Source organism: Setaria italica, chromosome VI (genome assembly GCF_000263155.2).
Source record: "Setaria italica strain Yugu1 chromosome VI, Setaria_italica_v2.0, whole genome shotgun sequence".
NCBI lineage: Eukaryota > Viridiplantae > Streptophyta > Magnoliopsida > Poales > Poaceae > Setaria > Setaria italica.
The window spans coordinates 30,320,152-30,333,373 of record NC_028455.1 but is presented as its reverse complement, the minus strand read 5'-3'; the positions used below and the strand labels follow the sequence as shown (position 1 = coordinate 30,333,373).

The following is a 13,222-nucleotide window of genomic DNA, read 5'->3' as shown; positions in this document are numbered from 1 at the left end:
TACCCAAAACACCAATTTATATACAAAATTTATATAAAACAAAAGTTATACACAAGCGTTATGCGAAAAAATTATTAAAATCATATTTCTGTCACAAAATATGCAAAAGAAGTTAATAGAACAAAATTATGTAGCAAAAATCTATGCAAAACGAATTTATATAACAAACTTGTATACATAACATTTACAGAAAAAATTTGTGTAACTAACTTTTCTAAGAAAAAAGTTATGCAAATGAAATCTAGAAAAAGTTGTTGATATAACTAAGAAGAAAAACTAGTGCAAAAAAAAGAAACAAAGAGAAAAGTTGTATACATAACTTTCACATATAAACAAAGTTATATGTATAACTTTTTCACGGCAGCAAAGTTTTTTGGATAAAAAGCAAAGGGAAGAGGGGAAAAAAGGTTAGCCTTTTCGCTGCCGGTGCCATGCCACCGCCTCCGCAGAGAGCTCGTGGCTGGCCCCCGCTCCTATGGATCCGCCTTCCTGCAGCGGTGAAGAGGAAAGGGGAAGAGGATCCCCGTCGGGCATTCATGCCGCGCGTGCCTGTTAAAGGATAGATATATCTCTTGTAAAGAGTCTTATGTAAACACATCAAATGAACGTGATGGCAATGGATACTTAGGGGGTGTTTGGTTCCCACCTTGGAGTAAAATCTGGACTAAAATCAGCACTTTAGATGGACTAAAGTCCCAAACACATGGACTAAAAGTGGACTAAAACACTTTAGTCCTCTAGTCCACAAAATTCAGCTAAAATAGACTAAAGTGTGCACTTGACACCCCGTACCCCTCATTACTGCCTTCGAGTTACCCCCCGCGCCCTCTCACCCTCGCCACCAGTCTCTGTTTTCCAGCGCCCCATCCCCCGCCTCTCGCTCTCCTCGACGCCGCTCGCCGCTCGCTCCCCCTCGACGCTGTCCGACGCTCCCGCCGACCGCTTCCCACCCCGCTCCCATCGCTCCGTCCCGTCCCCTTTGCTCCCGCTGCTACGTCCCCTCCCCGCAACCTCCGCCACCTCCATTCTCGGTTCCGGCCGCCGCCACCGCTCCTTCCCTTTTTCCCGCCGGATCCGCACCCCCGAACCTCCCCACGCCGAATCCACCACTTCCAGACCTCCCCACGCCGGATCCGCCCCCTCCCTCTCATCCCCATGCTGCCGGTCCCGGCCCTCCCCACCATCTCAATGTGGCATTGTTAAACAAAAACAATATACTGATGAGACTATTAGATGTGGCTTCTTTTCTGCTACAGGAGAGCCACATACTCTACAGGAAGCACTTGGTGATCACAAGCGGACAAAAGCAATGGAAGATGAGCTTATGGGCCTATTCGATTGAACTTATAAGCCGGCTGAAAAGCTGAAACGGTTGATTTGTGGTGAGAGAAAAACACTGTTTGATGGCTGATAAGCCGGCTGATAAGCTGAAGCGAATCTCATTGATTGCACATGGGTGTATAAATTAAAGCGAAAAGCTAATGGGAGTATAGATCGTTATAAAGCAAGACTGGTGGCTAATGGCTTTAAACAAAGATATAGTATTGATTATGAAGACACTTTTAGCCCTATTGTGAAAATTGCTACCGTTCAACTTGTGTTAACTATAGTAGTCTCAAGAGGCTGGTGTTTGAGGCAGCTTGATGTACAGAATGCGTTTCTTCATGGTGTTCTTGAGGAAGAGGTCTACATGATACAACCTCCAGACTTTGAGGATGCAAATTTCCAAACTATGTTTGTAAGTTGGATAAAGCTATTTATGGGTTAAAGCAAGCTCCAAGGGCTTGGTATTCACGGTTGAGTTCAAAATTGCTTGATCTTGGGTTTAGAGCATCCAAGTCTGATGCATCATTATTTATTTATTCCAAGTCAAACACAACCATATTTATGCTCATATATGTTGATGATATCATAGTAACAGGGTCATCCATGGATGCGATTTCAGCTTTACTTAAGGATCTACGAGCAGATTTTGCTCTTAAAGATTTGGAAATCTGAATTATTTTCTTGGGATTGAAGTCAAACCAACTCATGGAGGCATTATATTGTCGCAAACAAAGTATGCTTTGGATGTTTTGAAAAGAGTTGGCATGACAAATTGTAAGTCTTCTTCGACTCCTTTAGCAACCTCAGAAAAGTTATCATGTCAAGATGGAACTCTACTATCATTAGAAGATGGTACAAGATATCGTAGTATTGTTGGGCCTTGCAATATTTAACTCTCACACATCATGATTTAGCTTTTGCTGTTAACAAAGTGTGCCAATTTCTGCATGCTCCTACAACTATTCACTGGTCGGTTGTTAAAAGAATTTTGAGGTATGTGAAAGGAACAATCAATATTGGGCTTGAGATAAATAAGTCATCTTCTACCTTGATAAGTGCTTTCTCTAATGCGGATTGGGCCAATAGCATTGATGATATAAGGTCTACTGGTGGATCTGATGTTTATTTTGGTTTGAATTTAATCTCATAGAGTGCTAGAAAACAGGCAACTGTGTCTAGATCAAGCACTGAAGCAGAGTATAAGTCATTGCCTAATGCTACAGCTGAGACTATTTGGGTAGAAGCATTACTGTCCGAGTTGGGTGTGAAATTAAAGGAACCTCCTTGTCTATGGTGTGACAATCTTGGTGCAACTTATTTGTCAGCTAATCCTGTCTTCCATGCAAGTGCTAAACATATTGAGATTGACTTTCACTTTGTAAAAGAAAGGGTAGCAAGGAAGCAATAGGAGATTCACTTTATTCTGTCTAAAGATCAGCTGGTCGATGGTTTCACCAAGGCACTTCCAGTTCAGGAGTTTGAGAAATTCAAAGCCAATCTAAACCTCAGAAGCAAGCCCAGTTAAGATTGAGGGAGGTTGTTAAAGGATAGATATATCTCTTGTAAAGAGTCTTGTGTAAACACGTCAAATGAACGTGATGGTATTGGATACTTAAATGCATTGGTTAAACCTCTAGCTACAGATAGACCGTGTATAGATAGAGAAGGTTTAAACAAGTGTATCTTGTATCACAAGTTGTAATCAAACTCATATAATCTATTGGGGATTTCCCCTATATTAACCTGCAACAGTGTGTTAGCCTAGGCAGGCAGCCATGTTCACCCAATTACCATTATTCCTTTCAGTGCCCTTCGGAGGTGCTGCCGCGACTCATCTCATTGAGAGCAGCTGCGGATCCTCATCTCCGCCGGCTGCCACCGAACGTGGATCCGCCCTCCCCCACATCGGCATGCGAGAAGAGGAGGCTAAGCCGCCTCTCGGCGGCGAAGGGGAAGGGGTGCCTTTACGGCCACTGCGCCTAGAGGTCCCCTCTCCCTGGTCCCATGTCAGCTCACCTTCTCGGTTCCTCCCCACGAGCTGGATGGGTTTCGCTAAGAGAAGGAGAGGAGAAAATAGAATGGAAGAGAGAGAGGCAGGCAACAACGTGTGAATGGGAGACCACGGAGGGTATAAGGTTACTTGTGGGGCCCATGCATGTGGGTGGGCAGCAGCGCACGCAGCCACATGTTATCTGTGGGGCCAGCGCTATTGGTTGGAAAGCTTGCTAGCGCGCGATGGTAATATTAACACTGCGATAACTTACCCAACAATTTTTTTATTTTTATAATATAAATTTGACATGGTTGGATTTGTAATCAAATGTACTTTCCAATGATTATAAGTTTATAACCATAAACAATATAAGATAAGATAAATAAATTGTCAAATCTTAATTTGGGAGACCGTATCATGTCACATCGTGCCTTATAAACAGGAACAGAGGGAGTAATGATGTTGATCAGTAGCATCCACCAATTGATATACTTACCATGCATTAAAGTGCAGCAGAGTTGTAGGACCAAATAGAAACCCTCACACAAGTGAATACGCAAATTAGTCATGGACGTACAAAATCGCCATTATAACGGCATCACCACACTATGATGGATCAGGGTTGGAAAAGCCACGATAAACCATAAGGGGGAGAGGTAAAATTTTTAAAATGAAATTAGTAATTAAGGGAGCTAAAATTAACCTTTCCATCCATTTCAATGGTTAAAATATGTATACTATATTGGTGTGCATGTAGAGGGTGGACTTTGCCCCCCTCACCCCCTGTCGTCGCCCTTGAACTGCATTAGACATTGACGTCCTAGCACGACCGCGGCATTGCAACGATAAAAACGTGGTCGTCTTTATCTCTCTAGTTGCTCAGGATCTTGTCCTGATTAGAGAGATACTATCCCTCTTTGAGAATGCATCAGGGTTAACAGCTAATTATAGCAAAAGCCAGGCCTTTCCTATTCGCTGCTTGGTAGAGCACGTTCTCTTGGTGTAAAAGATCCTACGATGGCAGATTTTGGACTTCCCTTACACTTACCTGGGGGTGCCACTGTTGATCCGCAGGTTGCCCTAGGCGTTGCAACCTCTGGTCAACATGGTCGCTAGGCGCCTTCCTCCAAAAGGGAAGGATGCTCAATAGAAACGGCCATTTAATCCTCACAAAATCAACCCTGGCAGCTATACTTGTTCACATTTCTATGGCAATTGCAGTCGCGCCTTGGGCTATCAAAGCCATCGAGACCTTGATTAGGTGTTTCCAATGGTGTGGTTTGGAAAGCTCGTTATTTACACACTTTTACCCCTATTTATCTTCAATATTGGCATACAAATGATATCATCATTTTTGTATATGCATTGGATTTTGGAGGACACTCTGTTTTTGCCAGAAATTGGACTTAATTGGAGCATAATTGGATAAGGCTCGGGACAAGCCACAACCCAGAGAAAGACAAAGGCTAGAGGCCCAAAAAAGGGCCTAGGCCGATCGGCCTAATGGGGCCCAGGCCGATCAGCCTAGGGTCTTCTGGGCCTCATTCATGCACATCTTCGACGAGGACTCCTCCAAGAATACTTAGGGGCTATGTTTCATAAGACATGGCAAGTTCACTTCGGGATTAAAGATGGAAGCAAGCAGGACTTTGGAATGATATCAAGATCCATACTTATCCCGAGGCAATCGACGTGCCAAGCCCGCGTGCAAGTAAAAATAAGTTTTCAAAACATCATAGAAGACTTGGCAACGAAGCTGGACGCGAGGGGGTAAAAGAAAGCACCAGGGCGATCGGCCTGGAGCCCCCTAAGCCGATCAGCCTGGGCCTTTCCCTCGCCCAATTGACTTGCCTTTTGGATGACAGCCTTCCCAAACTATAAATACCCTTATATTTCATCGAGCACGCAGATAGGATTGAAGATTTGAACCAGAAGGAGCCAAGGAACTTGAGGGACAACCATCTACAGAGAGTTGAGGGCCGTGCAGTTGTCCGGAGGCTAGCTTAGGCTAGGCTCTAGCCGACGTGATCACCCTGCGAGGAAGATCCACGCCGGAGTTTAGGAGCTAGGATTCACAAGTTGTGGGTATGGCCTCGGTGGAGATCTTGTGATGAACAATCATTCATGATGAAGTAATAGATTGATTTCGATTCAATAGCGATCTATATGTCTCCTTTTATGATTTCTCCTATTATGAGTTTGCTTATTCCAATCTATTTACGTAGTAGCATAGGGTCTTCTTGTAGTCATGGTGACTAGAATTGCATGTCTGATCTATCATAACATCTAGACATGTGCTTTATGTTCATGGCATTAGACTGCTTGCGCTGATAGGCGGGATCGTGATAGGATTTGATGCTGTGTCAGGTCGGGGTTTTCGAGAGTCAAATCGGAGGTGGTGATTTAAAGATACTTTGAATGAGAACCATGTGTTTGCTTTCCATCTAGCTAGAACTACAACATATGCATAGTATAGGTTTTGCTCTAGATGAGTTATCTCTTATTCATATCTGCTCATGCTTTGTATCTACTCATGTCTATTCATCCTTATTCACAATCATCTTGCAACTAGAATCATGTTTCCTGATGCTTAGTAAGTTTAGATCTTGTGATCTTGTTTCCGTGGATTGATAAACCTTCGGAGAATACTCTAAGGGAAAAGCTGCAACTGATACATGCGCTTGCGATTCAAACTGGCGTGCTAACTGCCGTCAACAAGCTTTTCTTGCACCGTTGTCGAGGAAACAAGTGATCAAGTTCTAGATTAACTTTTGCATCTGTAAATATTTTTCTTGTTCATAATTTTCCAGTGAATATTTTTTTTGTATATTCTTGATCTTGTATATTTGTCGTATATGTTTTTCTAACCCTAATATGATATGGACTTGTGCCTTTCAAAAAGAACAAACAAATATTTTCTTTTCTTTTGTGCATGAGAAAAAATAAAGATTGTAGGCAAATCAAGAGAGCAGTTGTAGCGGGAATATCAACAATGAAGGATGAAGAACCACCACACATACTCCACCAAATAGTTCAGCTGAGCCTCAACAACATGTAGCAATGGAGAACAGCCCGAACGCAAGCTTAGCGAGCTCTGGACACCGAGCATCAAAGATCTGCCGATCCTGAACATAGTTAAAGTTGAAGGCCCGTTTGAGATCAACACTTTAATCATTAAGATGGTGCTGCACAACGTGTTCATCGGTAAGGAGGATGCCAATCTCAATTTGCAAGTCCTTCCTATAGATATGCAAAGTTGGGCGGTGTCGACGACAATTATCTACGTGCAAAAATTTTCCCATACTTACTATTGGACAAGGCACTTCGATGATTTTACACTTTGCTTCTCATACTCACTATTGGACAAGGCACTTCGATGATTTTACTCTTTGCAAGCATCAATGGTCGAGAATTGGGAGAGTCTGGTGCAAGAATTTTTTTTGAGAATTGAAGATGATAAACGAGGTATACCGATGTGTCAATTATTTTTAAGATTAATATTTCTTGGAGATTTGTTTGTTCAAGCAACAGGTGTTGGAAGCGACCATGTCAAGAAGAGGGAAGATTGGAGAACCTCTCTACACAGAAGGAGATGATCTGGAAGTGATAAGGACTGGAAGCAATAAGATTAGAAGCACCATGACACAATCAATCTTCTCCAGTGGGATGCTCAAGAGCTTCTAATTGAGTAATGCAACCAAGGAAGAAAACTGTTCAGATCATCAACACAAAGCGCAGGAGCCTCCTCTGATCCTGGCACCTTGGCTAAAGTAAGAATTATGGAGAATACGCATCATTGCCACCATGCTACTCGTTGGTGCCGCAATGGTGATGACCTTGAAGCCAAAGGGTGCGCGACATAATGCCCCAAAGACCACAAGATTAAGAGCATCAACATCTCCGGATCAATTTACAAGAAGCTACTGTTGTTATCAAGATTTTGCACGACCTCAGATGTAAATAATAGAATATTTTTTGATATTAAGAAGACTCATAAAGTCTACATTCCAATGAATCAAGAAGCAAGGCAATCGGAGATTTCTACAAGCGGTTATGGCCAAATCATCGAACGTCGCACGTTCTGAAATTAGTTCAGGACAGCACGCAATGCTGAAATAAAATGGGCATAACTCTCTCATTTGAACTCCGTTTTAGATGAATAACTAGCCGTTGGAAAGTTGATTTTATAAAATTTTCAATAGAGCTATATTTTGGTATATGTTCTATTCTGTATGTAGGGGAAAATCCAAGAGTAAGAGGCAGAAGCAAGGCGCTGAGAACAATATGGAGGAGATGAAGATGACAACAATGAAGAGGAGCTTGGGAAATGCTTTCATCAAGCATACATGATCAAATTTAGAAGCTTAGAATATATACAAAACATCTGGAGTAATGGCAAATGAAGACACAAGCATACAACATTCAGCGCATGAAGATGTTGGAAGCAAATCACGATGGATTACAAAAGATGACATCAAGCTACATGGATACTTTGGTTCTCGCCAAGTACTACTCACTAGGGAAGACGCAGATTCTTCGCAATTAGATATCAAGCTTCGCCAATACACTACGGAGACAGCCTCTGAGGTGTTCAAGTGCTTCAACGACTACCCTATCCACATCATAAATATCCAAGAAGGGGTCTAGTTGTGAAGTTCTACGGCGGATTGACAACAGCTTCACGTGCAATCATCGATGCATCCGTCGGAGGTTCCATTGTTAACCTCACTCCCACTCAGGCTAATGCTTTGTTGAATAAGGATGGTAATAATGACGCCTAAGCATCAGCGGGAAACAGAAAAAGGCATGCTGGAAGTGGAGCATGTTAGATCATCAACATCTCAGGTTGAACATTGATGTTGTGATCAATTTTCTGCCTATAATCAGAGATGTACAACAGAACAAAATTAGATATCCAGAAGCTCCATCAAGTCTTCTTTCCAACGCATCAAGAATCTTCAAGTTTGAAGATCTATAGAAGGAGTTACAATAAAATCTTTCAACACTGCACGTTCTGAAATCAGCTCAAGACAGAACGCATTGCTAGATTAAAATAGGCATAACTCACTCATCCGGAGTCCGTTTTGGGTGAATGACTACTTGTTGGAAAGTTAATTTGATGAACTATGCAGAGAAGAAAATTTTTTGTACATATTCTCTTTTGGATGCAGAGGAATTCAATGAAGAATAGGCAGCAGCGAAGAACAACGAAGAAAAATGAAAACATGAAGGCAAAGATTGACCTGTTGATGAGAAGAATGGAGAAGCTAGATATGAGAAGCCAGTTGTACAGCTCAAAGAATAATGCAAGCTTGTAGAAGAAAAAAAATTAAAAATAGAAATAAAAGAAAGAAGAAGAAGACTGCACCACCACCACAGGATGTTGGGAAGAGCAGAAACCTGAAGGTCCAGCTATAGACGATAAACGAAGCGCTTTGCGGGAGGCAACCCGAATGTCGAGTCAGGTAATAAGATTTTGGGAGGACAACCCAACTTTCGTTGAGCCATTTGAGTTTTAGAGTTTTTCTACACTAGTCACTTCTTGTTCTTATGGATGCTTTTGTCGAACACTTTGATGCATGGTTCTTTACTTAGTCGTTCACATTTTATTTCTTTTAAACCTTTTCACCAAACCTATGACATAACCCATCCTATTTTTGTTTCTTTTTACGACCCATGAAAAACTAGAACCAGAGGAGCTAAAAAGCCCTCAGGCCGATCAACCAGCTCCCACATGAGCCGGTCAGCCTAGCCTATTTTTGCGCATCCACAACCCTATCTTTGAGTAGAGAACGAATAATATTTTTCATGATTTATTTTTGTATAGAAAATGCATGTTAGGCTCATCAAAAATTAGGATGAAAATCTCTTTTGGTTTATGCTTATTGAAAATCCATTTTTTCTAGTTAGAGTTTTCTAAGCCTTTTATTTTTGTTTCTTTCAAAATTCTCTCTCTATTTTTAGCCAAGATTAGGAACCTAATCCCATAACCATGCATGGTAAAGATTGAAGATTATTTAATCTAATTCGATAGACTAAATGTCTTTAATTTAACCTAAATTGATGTGATCAAGAATTCTTTATTTACGTTGGTTTTTGACATTGAACTCTACCTTTGATTTACATAATGGCTCGGTGATTGCATTGAGCATGATTTTATTTTTAAAATCAGATTTGAATCTTCATGTTGAGAACAATAAAACCATGACCAAGCATTGCATTTTGCTTTGCTTCCTCGCGTCGGCAAGAAACCCCGATGTGCTCTCTGTTTGTGCTCTCTGCGGGAACTATGCGAAAAATAATGTTAAGCAAAGGAAGGAGCATATTGAATAGCACATCATGAAAGTCTCCGATCGGAGGATCAGCACCAAACCACTCTTTGAGTTGACGTGAGGATATGATAAAGGAGAACAACAGCTGGGAAATGAACGTAACGTCCATTGGAGAAGGGAGAAGTGGATGAAATAAATTCACACTCATGGTTTGCATATCTTTCTCCCATCCTCAGTTTCATATGCACAAGTTGTGGTAGTGTATGCATGTTTTCAATTTTGTTTTTCATTGCGTGTAGAATGAACGTTCATCACATTGAGCTTAATTTCATATGATTAATATTGATGATGTTGTTTATGCCTTATGAAATATGATGGATGTTGCCGCATTTTTGATTGTTGTGTTTAGTTATGCATAGCTTGATAGATGCTCCTTAAATATGACTTAAAATGGATTAAATGCTAGGTATTTTTTGTGGAGGTTAAATGACTTTTATTAAGACCCACATAATTCTTGTTGCTCTCTTATTTAAATTTACTAAAGTCTTCTTTTTGTTTTCATGAAATAAAATTCTTTATGCTGGTCACTTCAGTAATAATTCTTGCAAGAGCTCTATTCTATCCAAAGCCGTATATATGCCTTCATGATAAACCTTAGATTGCAAGTTTATATTTCAGATGAATTGGGTTAGGATTGATTTTTGTGGTATGAGGCTTAGAAGCTGGTCATTCCTTTGTGTAACCATTTCTTGCTCGCCTTTCTGTTCATGCATTGTGACTTTTCTACACTGGGAATTTTGCAAACCTCGCTGGGCATCCAACCAAAAACCCAAAACTTCTTTTTGTGATTACCCTCCTTTACCACAACCCAATATGAGTATAGAATAAATTCTCAATGTCAATTCAGAAGATCCATTAGCACCTTTTCATGATAAATAAGATTTGGAAGCTGTCAGCCGTGTGCAGAATAAAAATCAAAGGAAAAGGCACGATAGGCTAGGCCAATCGGCTTGGACACCCTCAAGCCAATCGGCCTGGGTGGTTCCCTCCTCTGGAAGCTCTAATTTTGGCATGGACGACCTCCCTGAAGAATCAAATAATTTTCTGCAGAAGACCAAAAGATTTTATACTTACATCAGAAGTCATTTTATTCTCTCTTTAATGCTCGAGGACGAGCATCGTTTAAGCATAGGAGGATGAAGTCATTGCATTATCTCTGACTACTGCTGAGTAAGTATTATGTTGTAAAAAGTGCTAAGGAGGCAAAAAGAAAGAAAAAGAAAAAAATGAGATGAGAAAAAGAAGAAAAAAAGCAAAAACAAATAGAGAAGAAAAAAGAAAAAAAGAGATGAAGAAAAATGAGAATAAAAATGCTCCTCAGTTCTTTAAGCTTCATAAGGTTTCCAATGCCCTAAATGTTTAGTCCATAATCATTTTCCAACCATGTGCAATCCGATAACGAGGACTTCATTTGTGCCTCAAGATCATTCATTTGCAACTTGCATATGTCCACCAATCTAAAAAGTGTGTGTTCCATTCTCCCCCTCTCTATAAGCAATTATTTCTCCATGGCCTTTTTGGCAAGTGTCAGTAAACCCAATAGAAGTTTTTCCTAGTTTGATAATATGCTGAATATAATACTTTGCTAGAACTATTCCTACCTACCAAGCTCCAGATAAAGCCTTCCACTTTTTTATATGAGTAGAATAGGTTGACAATATTCTAGCAGATGCTTTGAGATACTTGATGAGCTGAGAGTTTCCATTGAGTAATTGCAAGGATTTTGTTGCTGATGTTGATCTAGCTCCTTCTTAAAAATTGTGCTCTATTGAAAGAAAAGTTCTGAAGTTGATTTAAATTTGAGAGCACTGTTCAAAAATTTTGTGGCTTGTTCATCATTGAAAAATGTATATCCTCCATAATGATAAGCTAGCTACAACTTGAATATTAATTGAACATCTAAATGAAGTGCCATGTATTGCTATGTATGATCAAGTGCAGGGTTAACACTGAAGGGCAATGTTGATTCTATTGAGGACTTGCTCAAGGACGAGCAAGGTTTAAGCATGGGGATTGTTGAAGGCTCATTATTTACACACTTTTACCCCCATTTATCTTTAATATTGGCATACAAATGATATCATAACTATTGATCATAACTAATAATCAGATCATTTTCGCATATGCATTGTATTTTGGAGGATATTCTGTTTTTGCAGCAAATTGGACTTAATTGGAGCATAATTGGATGAGGCTCGGAACAAGCAACAACCCAAAAAAAGATGAAGGCTAGAGGCCCCAAAAAGGGCATAGGCCGATCAGCCTAAAGGGTCCAGGCCGATCGGCCTAGGGTCCCCTGGGCCCCGTTCATGCTCATTTTCGGTGAGGAGTGAAGTCGCGGGTATGACCACGGTGGAGATATTGGGATGAACAATCATTCATGGTGAAATAATAGATTGATTTCAATTCAATAGCGATCTATATGTCTCCTTTTATGATTTCTCCTGTTATGAGTTTGCTTATTCCAATCTATTTACATAATAGATTGCATAGGGTGTTCTTGTAGTCATGGTGACTAGAATTGCATGCCTGATCTATCATAACAGCTAGACATGTGCTTTATGTTCATGCCCTTAGACTGCTTGCGCTGATAGGCAGGATTGTTGACAGGATCTGATGCCGTGTAAGGTGGGGGTTTTGGGGAGTCAGATTGGAGGTGGTGATTTAAAGATACTTTGAATGAGAATCATGTGTTTGCTTGCCATCTAGCTAGAACTACAACATATGCAGAGTCTTGGCTTTGCTCTAGATGAGTTATCTCTTGTTCATATCTGCTCATGCTTCGTATCCACTCATGTCTATTCATCCTTATTTACAATCATCTTGCAACTAGAATTATGTTTCCTGATGCTTAGTTAGTCTAGATCCTGTGATCTTGTTTCCACGGATTGATAAACCTTGGGGGAATACTCTAAGAGAAAAACTACAACTGATCCGTGTGCTTGCGGTTCAAATTGGCATGCTAACTGCCGTCAACACTTGGGTACACTTGGGTTAATGTAGGTTGCCCTACTGAGTTTGGTCAGTTGGGCATCCCTAATCTTCAAGCCATGGGGGTGGCCCTAAGGATGCGTTAGCTTTGGCTTGCGTTAGGGGTGAAGCTAGCCTCATGGTTCGCCAATGTCAACATCATTTTTATTGGTGTCATTAATGTTGTAAACAATATTTCAACAATGATTTGCACTGAATTTTCTAAAATACGCCAATGTCAGCTGACATCAACAACAAGCTTTAGCTCCACCCCTTGCTTGCATGCACGGATAGAGAGAAGACCTGGTCAGGTTTCAATTTCACACAAGGAATCTTCACCAAGGCATTCTTCAATGCATCTATCTCGGTCCAGGTGGGAAATGGCAAACACGTTTTATTCTGGATGGACAATTGGATTGACGGGTGCACCATTAAGAATTTGGCACCTGATCTTTGGGCTGCTGTTCCAGTGTGCACAAGGAACACGCGGTTGGTCCAGATGGACTTGTTAACAGACGATGGGTTAGGGACATCACTCACCCGTTGTACTGTTCAGGTTGTGATTCGATACCTCCATTTATGGGATCGAATCCACAATTGG

The 13,222-nt window shown here is 40.9% G+C and overlaps 1 protein-coding gene across 1 annotated transcript in view; it reads right to left on the bottom strand.

The window, feature by feature from the left end:
* LOC101774789 (junctophilin-3-like) overlaps positions 1-1,026 on the bottom strand; it is a 6,130-nt gene extending 5,104 nt beyond the window's left edge. The window contains 1 exon segment of the mRNA XM_022827773.1: positions 834-1,026. Within this exon segment, the coding sequence (XP_022683508.1) occupies positions 834-1,026 (193 nt within the window).
* Between the last annotated feature and the right edge of the window lie 12,196 nt (positions 1,027-13,222).